The sequence below is a fragment of the Mustela erminea genome, chromosome 1 (assembly GCF_009829155.1).
Source record: "Mustela erminea isolate mMusErm1 chromosome 1, mMusErm1.Pri, whole genome shotgun sequence".
Classification (NCBI taxonomy): domain Eukaryota; kingdom Metazoa; phylum Chordata; class Mammalia; order Carnivora; family Mustelidae; genus Mustela; species Mustela erminea.
Window position 1 is genome coordinate 139,485,116 of NC_045614.1, and position 12,606 is coordinate 139,497,721.

A 12,606-nucleotide genomic window follows, 5' to 3' on the forward strand; every position below is an offset into this window, starting at 1 on the left:
ATGCAATTAGGCACCTTGACAAAAGGCCCTCATGTTCCCCACTACATAATGTAGCCACATTAAGAAGCCATTTTTATTTTTTTATTTCTTTTTAAAGATTTTATTTATTTATTTGACAGAGAGAGATCACAAGTAGGCAGAGAGGCAGGCAGAGAGAAGGAGGAAGCAGGTTCCCTGCTGAGCAGAGAGCCCGACGCGGGACTCGATCCCAGGGCCTGAGATCATGACCTGAGCCGAAGGCAGCGGCTTAACCCACTGAGCCACCCAGGCGCCCCAAGAAGCCATTTTTAAAATAGCGTTTTCTCTATGGTATTAATTTAAAATTAAAAAAAAAAAAAAGAACAACAACATCATGTGGGCAGGCTAGGTATGGTCTTAAAAAACAGTTTTAGTATGTAATTGTATATCAAATAGCATTCTAAAATATGAAAAAAGGATTTAATTAAAATTTCACATATTATTTGGATAACAGTAAGGTTAAGTGAGATTTTTAGCTGTTTCTCAGAATCTAATGTCTATAACTCAGTATAATTCACTAACAATCTACCCCCCCAAAAAAGGTTAGCCATGGTGTGAGATACAGCTTTTGATAACAGTATTTTTTTAAAGCAGAATGACAGATTTTTGAGAGTTCAAGATAAAAACTCAGTAATATTTTTGTTTTGAGCCATGTTAAAACAGCAAAACCTTTACAGTTAAATATTCAAAATACAGTTTTCTCAAATAGCAGAAGGTTGGACAAGGTGATTGATCTGTAAAAAATCATACTACAATACAGCATTGTAGCTACCTGAAATTACCGAGTGCAGTTTCTGAACATGGTTAATTCCTCTCATCATATTAGTGACTTAATACAGTTATACTTTGATGGGTTGATCAACTCTCATTACATACTTCCAAACAAATAGGATCCAACTTTTGTATCAAATTAATAAAGGTAGTATAGGTTTTAAGAAATTGAGGACAGAGTTAAATATAAATAAATATGCAAGAAGTCAAATAAGTGTGCACGTGTATAGAACTTTAATTCTGGAAACACATACACACACCCTTTTAGCTATTCACTTAAAATACCCAGTATTTTATTTCCACCATATCCACTGTTACACTCTGCGCAAAACTCTGATACCTTTCCTTATATATAAGAGAAGTAAACTTATTATCCAGAAACACCTGACAGTATATCCAATTTCTTATTTCCCTTCCCTGATAATGTCTGTTCTCTTAGTTCTTCCTTCACTGACTTTCTCATAAACACTGAGGCTTAAAGACAAATTATGAAAGTCATTTCTTCCTTTATGAAGTATACTGGAAACAAAAGAAATTAAAATCATTTCACATTAATTTGGCATAGCTATTTTTTGCCAACATTACCACAAAATACAAGTTGTATCAGTATACCATAAACAATTACATAGTGATTTCACAACTATACTACTTACTCTAATTAACAAAATACTTCTTTATAAAAAAATCTGTTTGAAAGGATGTTATATTCACTTCTTCATTTAATACCATAAGGTGGTAACAATGTCACAGTATGTTCAAAGACAGGAAACTACTTACCTTAAATATCTGTATTCTCCAAAGGCCTTACTCCACTTGGATTACTTAAGGTTCAGGCTTCCTGAACAACTTAAAAGGTGTCAGAGCTACTGAACTTAAAATACCCAAGAAATGGCCAAACCCTCCCCAAAGTCTCACAGTTTTGCCATTCAAGGAGCCCTTACCAAGATCAAAAGATGCCATGGGATCCACCAGTGATCAAAGACTCTAATGGGTCAGTCACTTAAAATGGGGCTACTCAAAAAGTTGTTATTCAGGCAACTTGGGTTACAGGTAGTTACTCTCCAGCTAAAAAAATTATATCCAAATGACACAGCTCCAGAAGGCTTTCTCAATAAGAGCTCAGTCTGTTTCACGATCTAGCTAGAGTCATATTCAAAGAGGTGGCTATGTACGGCATAGGGGTAGGTTTCTCTCCCGTGACAAAAAGCAAAAAGAGTAAGAAGAGGTTGAGAGATACCCACGTAGTTGTTGCACTGACCTCAACAGGAGCAACATTTATGTCAGCTGCCCTAAATATTACCAAACAGGCCCTTGGAGTATCTGACCTACAATATAGTATACACAGAATCTATTCCAGTCTGGCCCCTAGGTCTGAAGTAATTTAGTGAGGACATTTAGTGAGCAAAACATTATCTGTGGCCTTCTCTTACATTTCTCTTAAAGACCTAAGATTTTAAGCCGTAACTAGATAGGCCAGGTATATTCCTCAGTAACTTTTTTGGATTGGAGAGATTTAAAACTATCAATAATTGGGACCTGTCAAGATTCTAATTTAATTGATTTAACTGTGGGGTCTAGACATTATACAGACTTAATTCCTCAGGTAGTAATAACAGGCATCCAGGGTTGAGAACCACTGACAAAAGATCAGAGTTGGGTCAACTACCTGGGTCTCTTCAACATAGAAGACTAAGTTTGAGAGTTGGCATTTTGGCACTCTTTGAAGGGGAGAGGGGATTCCAAATCTCTTCACTAGTCATTAAATGAAATGGTCAGGAATATAAGAGCCAAGGATACCACCATTATTGTTGTCAAAGTCCTGAAGTGGTAAAAAACAAAAACAAAAAAAGGATACCCTGTTCCCTGTATCACCTGCATGGCTAACCTACTTCAGAAGGAACAAGGCAGGGGCTCTTTCCTAGGGTAGAGACATCAGCTTATATTCAGTTTTCTATTACTTTCTGAATTTGGGCCAATGAAGGGAATACCCACTGAGGTAATAGCAAAGGTGTGTGTCCTTACCACATTCCAGTGAAAATTCAGGGAACAGGAGGAGAGAGGAGGTGGGTATGGAGAGTAGTGGAGAGGAATAAGAAACAAAACAAACAAAAAAAACCAGGGGTACAATATTGGGCATGACAGAAACTACTACTCTCTTATTTTAAGTAAAGACATGATTTACACTTTGGAAATAATTTATCCCTGATGGGTCAATTATACAAGAAGAGTCTCCTGTTAAGCCTCACCTCGAAAGGCCTTAGCACTACCTCTTCAACAGAGAGAAACAGAAAAGCCTAGATTCTAGCTCCAGCTCTGCCAACAGTTAGCTACAGATAACTGACAGTGGGAGACTTTGCATTCTATTAATGGATATTGTCCTAGTGTCATGGTCACAACAGTAAGATTCTCAAGTAGTCCAATTTTGCAGATCTATATTACGTCTTCAAAAAAACAAGGTATAAGGTAATTAATACTTGACTTTACAATGTATTCTGATGTTTACCTTTTTGACAGGGTAAGGTTGTATCTGATGTTGAAAGAACTTTAAACATAAAACCCTCAATTTCCCCATTCTGTCTCCCGCTATGCTTTTCTTTGTTGTTTAAGAAAAAATTATGGCTAGATTTGATGTAAATTTAATTCAACTGTCTCCTCTTACAGATAGAGACAGAAATCACTTAACCGTTCCCACAGCTGTTCATCGGCAGAACAAAAGCACTGAGGATGGACAGTCCCGCCTACCTAATCTGAATGCCCTCATTCTTGAGGGACTTGACTCAATTATACAGTAAAATAGGCTATCAGGAGATAAGCCCAAACAGTGAGGAAAAAACTTTAATGATGCTTGTTTGGGTACACGCAGGCAGCCACCTCAGGATAAAGGGGCGGCAAAAGACGGGAAAACAGTGTAACCCATCTCCCAGGTACATCTAAAGACCTACCTTCAGAAATTATGCCAGGCTATGTTCTTTCCAAAACCGCTGATGATTATAGATGGCATCATTAAGGTGAAACTGGGTCCTTGAAAATTCCTTTGTGTCTGCCAATTTGGGGAATAAATGATGCTTTGACCTGCCCTACCTACTCCTAATCAATATGAAGAAACAAAACATGTTTAATTTGATGGGAATGCAGTCATAATCTACCAAGGATCATATTTCATTCTGAATTTCATTAGGTAACCATTACTAAGCTGAGCTTGTTTCCTAAATGTAAAATGGACTATAATCTTCCCTCAGCTGCTTGAATGACATACTGTGAAGATACACAGTAATACTGTACAACACAAAGCAAAAAGTACTTTTGCAAAGGAAGGGAGGGGGTTCCAAATTTTAGGGAATTTACAAAGTCAAAAAAATTAACTTTTTTTACTATGTCATATCAGAATGTGTTCTAGAGAGACCATTTCCCCCAGTATTAAGGATTATAAAAAGAGTTTAGCACACAAAGATCAGGAAAACATCAGGTTAAGAAAGTTTAACAACTGTTTTTCACATCAAAATTTCTCAGTTTGAATATAATGTACACCATGACAAGCGAACAGCACTTTCCCAACTTCCATGACCATCTAACCCTTTTGACAAGGATCAGCTCAGTGGAGCAGTGTTCCATAGAACGTACACTGGAAAGAAAACATTCTTACTATATTCTTCCTAGTTTCCTATTTGCTCGAACACAAAATCGCAAGAAACTTCTGCTAGAAGAGGAATTTTTTCACATAAATGTATTTGTAAGCCTTTTAGAGGTTATCTATTCCAGCTCTAAAGTTACATGACTCCAAATCTGTTAGAGCTTACATATCTTCTTTCTAAAAGGCCAGTATGAGTATCTCATCATCAGGACAGAAAGTGAACCCTTCAAGTTCTGTAGAAGTCAAATACTCCTTTGTTTCAGGTACAGATATCCGTTAAAACAGACAGAAGCTCTTCCCTTGCTGGTCTGGAAATACAGTGTTTATGTCTTCTAGGCCAGCCAAAATAAAAAGTAGACTTCTGGCATGCATAATTTTACTGTTTAGCTAATACTGAATCCCAAGCAAAATTTTGTACCTGATCAATACAAAGGATCTTGAAAATAAAAGGCAGCAACCTGAGATGGGTTTGGCATGACACCAGAAATTAATCTGCTATAGGTCAATCACACCTCAATTTTTTGAAAAAAGGAAGAAAAACTCATTGATGTTCTTAAATAGAAACAGCTAAAATATTGGAAAATGGTTGTAGAATTTAAGTCTAGTACTATTTTTATAGTGCTTATATGAATGTAATAAAGGATCTGGTAGACACCAGTGGCAATGGCAAAGAGTCCTAGTCAAGTTCTTGAATCTTACAAATGATAGAAGATTACAAGGTGTGGCAATATCTTGCATGGACTGAGACTGGTGACAGTCTTCTAAGCAGTGGGTAATAAATCCACTTACAGATTACATGTAAGAGTTCATTTTACAACTCTTTACTAGATAGTCTAAGCTGCAGGCTTGTGTAATGGTTTCTGTGGTCTCAGAGCTGGCCCTCTGCCCAAACGAGATCAAAACACTGACTTTATGCTACACCAGAGACAGCCTCTTCTGGAGAAGAGAACAGAAACTTCGTCACAAGGCCATAGGAACTGGCACCATGGGTGGTGGGGGCGATAAAGCTCCTCATGAGTGAACAGGTTGACAGTGAACACTATGGCATCTATGTGGGACAGGACTTGAAAACATTTTAAACTAAGACCAATGATAGCTTCTTTCTCCCACAGCTGTGATGTTACAAATTCTAAAGTACTTCAACAAATTCCCAGTGTTTTCCATCTTAAGGGAGCTTACATTTGATAGCCCCAGTGTCCTACAAAAGGGGCTGGAACAGCCAGCCCACCAACACCTTATCTCCTATATCCATCCCTCACCCCTATCTTCAGAGGAGTAAGGTTACTTATAAGCAAATTCAGATTCTCTGAAAGACACATATACTAACTCACACTAGTATATAATGGGTGTTTTCTAACAGCTCTTAGAAACTGGCAAGGGGACAGAAGCCTATTACTACCCCCAAAGTCACCCACCTTCATACACCTTCATTGACAGAGACATTAATAGCAACAGTGAATTTATACATAAAGAACAAGTGAGGCAAAGGCAAAAGCAGTGCCGATCTGAGTGTAGGCAATGGTGCTTTGATTATACCCGTACAAGTGCTTCAGTTCCTTTTAGTCATCCCCAACTCAGCTCTTAAGCCGTAGATTTTTGCTGTAGAGAACTCAGATGTGATGCAGCCGCTCAGTAACTCCTTTCACAGTACCGCATGTCAATACTGGGAATGGGTTCTAATCAATTTAAACTGAACACAATACTTTAATAGAACAAGAAGTTTATTACTCCCACTCGGTAGTTCCTGGGGGCTTTGATGTTAAGTCATACATAATTCGAGAAATACCAGGAATCTTCTTTATCTCAGTGACCATCTTTAACACCACCTGTTATAAAACAAAGATCATAAATAGAAGAGCCGGGATCCAGAGCATGTCCAACAGACCTAGAAAGCTTCCATTTACAATTAAAATGTGATCTATTTTTATCATCATAGTCTATGTATATGGTATGGTCTCTGATTAATATTATGTAGTGAACCTAACTTCCTTCTATAGATTTAAGTGAATTAACTCAGTACTACTCAAAGTGTAGTCTGCAAACAGTTGCCAGTATGCATTTTATATTTATTATTAGTCCATAACAAGTGTTTAGAAACATTTACAGCAATTTGAAACTGCTGTGACATCCAAACACCTTATACTATGTATTAAAAGCCAGTGCTTCACATATATTCTGTGCCTGAAACATACAAGTCTGAGGCCAGCACAGGGGCACATAAGGCACTTTAGTAACAATCACTACCATGTGTCAAAGAGGACAAGGCCCGGTCACTTGAATGGACAGAGATATGGCAAATTTGAGCTTAAGGGGAAACAAACTCTTAAGTAAGCCCCACTCCTCAACCTAGCTATGCAGCTCTAACCAGAGCCTTGCTTTAGAGAACAGAGCAGAGGTCCACCTAATAAAGTCTCCCTTTTTCATTTGCTACTATGCAAACAGCTCTCTGGAACACTCCAGGCGACAGAGAACAGGAGACGGAGATGGTGATCAAAACAGTTGGCAGGGCGCCTGGGTGGCTCAGTGGGTTAAGCCGCTGCCTTCGGCTCAGGTCATGATCTCAGGGTCCTGGGATCGAGTCCCGCATCGGGCTCTCTGCTCAGCAGGGAGCCTGCTTCCCTCTCTCTCTGCCTGCCTCTCCGTCTACTTGTGATTTCTCTCTGTCAAAAATAAAAAAAATAAAAAATAAATAAAAAAAAAAAACAGTTGGCAGTTGGAGCACCTGGGTGGCTAAGTCAGTTAAGCATCTGTCTTCCGCTCACATCATGATCCCAGTCCTGGAATGGAGCCCTATACTGGGCTACCTGCTCAGTAAAAAGCCTGCTTCTCTCTCTCCCTCTGCCTCTGCACCCTGCTCAAGCTTGCTCTTTCTCTGCTCTCAAATTTAAAAAAAAAAAAAAAAAAAAAAAAAATATCTTTAAGAAAAAAAAAGGTAGCAAGCAGAGCATTAAGTAATTCATGGATGTCTAGCCACCATGGTATCAAATCTCATCCACATTTCTAATAAACTCTTCTTCACTACCAGGGTTTTCTCCTTTACTTGGAAAATACTATTTATAAAGTAGAGGTTGGCAAGATTAGATAGAAATGTACATTAGAAGTGGTTACTCCACACAGTAATCAGACATTTAGAGGAGTATAATAAATTTAAGGTCTTTTCTAGAAAACTATTATAATTATTTTTTTTAATTTTAATTCAATTAGCCAAGTTAAAGTACCTCATTAGTTTTTAATATAATATTCAATGACTCACTAGTTGAGTATAACACCCAGTGCTTTATTTGTGGAGATTAAAAAAAATAATAATTATGTGGAGAATAAAAAAAAATAATAAAAGCCTATGGGAGCCTGGTGGCTCAGTCAGTTGAGTGTCCTACTCTTGATTCCGGTTCAGGTCAGGATCCCAGGGTCATGGGACAGAGCCCTGCCTTAAGCAACCCCCCACCCCCAACACACCCCTTTCAGGCTCTATGCTCAGTGGGGAGTCTGCTCCTCTCCCCATCCTTGTGCCCCTCCCCCCCACCACACACACATATGCTCTCCAATAAATCTTTGAAAAATAAAATGAAAAAGCCTATCTTATAAACAGAAAACCAACCCCGGAAATAACAATTCTATCACAGCCTATCCCATTCACCATATTATAAAATGTACATGAGAAAAATATGTAAGTTACCTCTACAGGGATTTCATTGCCAGGTGTTGCAGGTACACCAGTCATGAAATCACTAGTAATAAAGGTTCGAATAACCACAGATCTCTGGCATGAAGGTTGCTTCTGAAGTGGGTCCCGATCAAAATGCAATGGTGTCAAAATCACTGGCATCTGGCTAATTTTTCCAGCATATCCTAGAAAAAGGAAGTAAACGTGTAGAACCAATGATCACACCATGGAAAAGCACTCTAACACAGTTCCATTAAATCCTCCCAGATAATATCTAAAATCACATACATAAACATACCAGTTAAGACTGTCATCATGCATTTTTTCAACTACTGTCATATTTGTAAGTAAACTCAACCACAAATATAAACAACAGAATTTGATAATTGCAGTGATTTACAGTGCTGAGATATATATGTAAGTCCATTCTTGTTACTCAAGGAAGTTATGGCCTACAATGCAAACACTGAATTAGCACATTGTAAACCACTGTCCCTACGAGAAATATAGAGATTCCTGCCAAGCCTCTGGTCACATTTTCATCAACCAATCAATACGTAACCTTGTTTTATGCATATTTCTGTTTAAAGACACCCTATTATTTATTCTGGATTCATTAACATTGAACTCACAGCTAACAGCACTATAATTCATACATGAATAAAGCTTATCTAACCCACATATTTTCTCTATAAGGTACATGACAGCCCTCCTATGCCGAGAAAACTAGACAGCATCTCAGCACTACGCCTGGGGGACATTTCAAACAGTAAAACCAGAAACAAAAAGCACAGAAATGCAAAAAATATATGGTACTAAATAGACTACAAAAAGGACACCTGTTTATAGTACGAGTGAACAAAGAGAATATATTTATAACCTCAGCTGGGAACAATGGGAGTCAGGTGACTCAAATTTTTTGCTTATATGTACATATCCACAAATCACCATAAAGGTGAAAATTTTTATAACAGCAGACAACATCACAGAACTATCCATAGAAATGAATAATAAAAATAAAAGCATCCAAAATTCAAACACGCATCCTCCTAACTAGAAATCATAATGCCACATTTCCAAATTCTAGTTAGAGCATGTAGTAATAAACAAAATGAACAACTTACCAGACTCCCGGAGAATAGTATGGGCCTCAAAGTCAGCTTGGCGTAAAGTACTGAGCACCCCTGTTGTCAAGAAAGTGGGAGTAACATCTGTAGGAGGTTCTTTAACTGGCGGGCCAAATATATAGACAACTCTAGAAGGGAAGGAGGTAAAAATTATAGAGAAATGACATTTTAGTAGAAAAAACAAGGAACACAGAATATCATTCTTGGGGTACCTAGGTGGCTCAGTGGGTTAAAACCTCTGGCTTCGGCTCAGGTCATGATCCCAGGGTCCTGGGATCGAGCCCCGCATTGGGGTCTCTGCTCAGTAGGCAGCCTGCTTCCTCCTCTCTCTCTCTGCCTGCCTCTCTGCCTACTTGTGATCTCCGTCTGTCAAATAAATAAATAAATAATCTTTTTAAAAAATATATCATTCTTTCCGTTAATTCTGCGGCCCCTCTCTCACCCACTTCAAATCACCACATGGGTAGGATAGGATAGAAGATTATATATACAGGGGTACCTGAGTGGCTCTGGCATCTGACTTTGGCTCAGTTTATGATCTCAGGGTCCTGGCATCGAGTCCTGCATCAGGCTCCATGCTCAGGAAGGGAGTCTGCTTGTCCCTCTACCCCACCCCCCACTCATACTCTGTCTCTCTCTCAAAAATAAAAAAAAGATGATATACTTTTTTTTTTTAAAGAGAGTATGCACACTTTGTGGGGGCGGTGCAGAGGGAGAGAATCTTAAGCAGGCTCCACACCCAGCAAAAAGTCCAACACAGAGCTCGATCCCACAACCCTGAGATAATGATCTGGACCAAAATCAAGAGTCAGACACTGAACTGACTCAGCCACCCAGCTGCCCCGGGGGTTATAAGATTACAGAAGGTTCTATGTTCTATGTACCTTCCTGAAAGTGTATTCTTTGGAATAACAGTATCTCAGAATATAAAAAGATATAGGGGATTATCACAATTCTCTTTTCATATGATGTCCTGGGTATATCCCCCAAACTTCATGTCCATCTGGAATCTACAGGTTAAAAATAGGGTCTTTGCAGTTGTAGTCAAGTTAAGATAAGGTCATAATGGATCAGGGAGGCATAAATCTATGAAGGTGTCCTTCTAAGAAGAAAAATTTGGAAACAGACAAAATAGGGAGGGCCATGTGAAGGTGAAAACGGAGACTGGAGTTACACTGCCACAAGCCAAAGATTGCCAGTAAATGCCAGAAACTAGGAAGAGTGAAGGAAGGATCCTTCCCCAGAGCTTTATGCCCTAGAGAGCATGGCCCTGCTAACACTATGACTTCAGACTTCTAGCCTCTAGAACCATGGGAAAATAAATTTGTCTTAAGCCTCCTGCTTTGTGACAATTTGATATAGTACCCCTAAGAAATAAACATACATAAGCCTGGGGAAACACTGAGTTGAACAAATAAGTAGGTTGTTTTATGCCAGAACTTCAGAAACTATATGTACTAGAAACCTCCAAGATAAGGCTACAATGCATTTCCCAATTTGACTAATTTTTTTGTTTCACTTTGTGAAATACTGATCTCAAAGAAAGATTCTCTTTTCCCCATTATTTAAAATGTTACCAAAACAGAACCTGGCATCCTACTATTTGCTTCTAAAAGGAGTAACTCACTACTTCTTTAACATCTGTTTGAAAGGTAGGAAGATATACTGCAGGTGTTAATAAAAGTAACGTTTAAAAGAACACAACTTGAGGAAATTATGATCAGATAATTACAACTCAAGAGGAATCCTACCGCTGGTAGGGAGGATCTGTTCCACAACCTTCCCCCAGAAAACAAGGGGCAGTCAGGATATAGATATGAATGCATCCTAGCGCTCCTGACTTCAGACTCCAGCCAGCACACAATCGTCCCCTTTCTCTAGTCCTTTCTGTCTTAACCAAAGAAAATACATGTCTCTTGGCAAGTTCCATAGTGAAGTTTAATTTTTTTTCTTTTTTCTTAATATGTACTTGGAATAAAATCATAAAGAAAACAGCATCAGATAAAAACCACACTATCACCAACTAATTCATAGCCTCCTCCCAAACATACTATATAGTAAGTTTTTGTCCCATGTACCAAATGCTATACTTCTACTAAACGATACAGTCCTGGAGTTCATAAATGATCCTTCAAGGAAAAAGCAACTTGGAAAAAGAATGCCACGAACTTGCTCTTTCTGTCTTATTTCTTACAAACAAGAGTGTTCATAGAATGCACAGGAATAAGTCATCTTTCACATTGTACAGGACAATAAAACTGCAGCAGACCTTCTCTACACAAAGATTCCACAATGCAAATTAGGACAAAACTTGGCAAAAAGAGAAAAAAATGTTTTTAATCGTTTAAATTCCAATTCCCAAAACAGACCCTAGCAAAGAAATCTAAAGACTCTTAAGGCTTGCTAGGTTCGTAAATCTATTTTTTTGTTTGTTGGTTGTTAGACTTTAATTTTTTGCAGGGGGGAGGGATATTTGGGAAAGTAGGGAGGAACAAATGTGGGAAAAAGAAAACAGGCAGAAAAATCTGCAAATAAAAGGACAGAGAAAGTTTAAACAAGGGTGAAGGACCTGTGGCAAAAAAATAGAGATGAAAATGTAAAAATGTTGTGAAATGAAAAACAGAAGCAGTTGAGTCAAACTGAGGGAAAGGGAATGTTCTGTATAACCTAAAAAGTTTATTTAGATATCACACATTCTCTAGAAGATCAATAATAAACCATTATTTTAACCAAGGCAATGAATTCCATTCAAAATAGGCAATTACAAATTTACCATTATTTATTAATAATTCACTCTTCTCAGTGTATTGATGGTGCTTCTGTAGACCTTAGATTCATCACAGTAATAAGCCTTTCAGTGGGCATGTTAATACCAGTAAAAAACTGACTTCCCTCTGACTCCTTGTCTCAAAGGACAAACTATACACACCCTGCTGGGTGAACACAAATAAGTAGATTCCTAATTCCTGTAGCAAACTTGAGTAATCTGAAAACTCAAGTAACTATTTTTAGTTAATTGTTTAATATTCATGAGGAAAATAAAAAAGTAGACAATGGTGAAATGAGAACATCTAATCAGCGATCTGGTGTGAGATTTTTTGAATTCTACATGGGACAGTGCAATGGAGCATTACACATAGATTATAAATCAGCTATAGACACATCCAACAATAGAAATTACCACGCAAGTGAAAGAAAACCTGGATCAGAAAAAATAAATTCTACATTTAGAATTTAGAGTCATATACCTTTTTCTTTTCTTTGATTTCCCATGGGGTTATTATTAAATTAACCAAGTCTCTATTGGTAATTCTATCACCCATACATATTTCTTCCAGTGGAAGAAAACAGATTACCATAAAACCAATAGCTAGCATAAGCACCTAATTTGGAAG

General features: G+C 38.0%; 1 protein-coding gene across 3 annotated transcripts in view; it reads right to left on the minus strand.

The window, feature by feature from the left end:
- Positions 1 to 4,251: 4,251 nt before the first annotated feature.
- The window catches only part of GMPS (guanine monophosphate synthase), a 75,204-nt gene continuing 66,849 nt past the window's right edge, over positions 4,252 to 12,606 (minus strand). For 2 of the 3 annotated variants that reach the window (XM_032344093.1, XM_032344104.1), the window contains exons 14-16: positions 9,209 to 9,339; positions 8,097 to 8,269; positions 4,252 to 6,246 (exon numbers count right to left, since the gene is read on the minus strand). In XM_032344093.1, coding sequence (XP_032199984.1) covers positions 6,145 to 6,246; positions 8,097 to 8,269; positions 9,209 to 9,339 — 406 coding nt within the window. In that variant the 3' untranslated portion in view covers positions 4,252 to 6,144. The remainder of the gene's footprint in view (positions 6,247 to 8,096; positions 8,270 to 9,208; positions 9,340 to 12,606) is intronic. The other variant, XM_032344102.1, reaches the window with a different exon arrangement.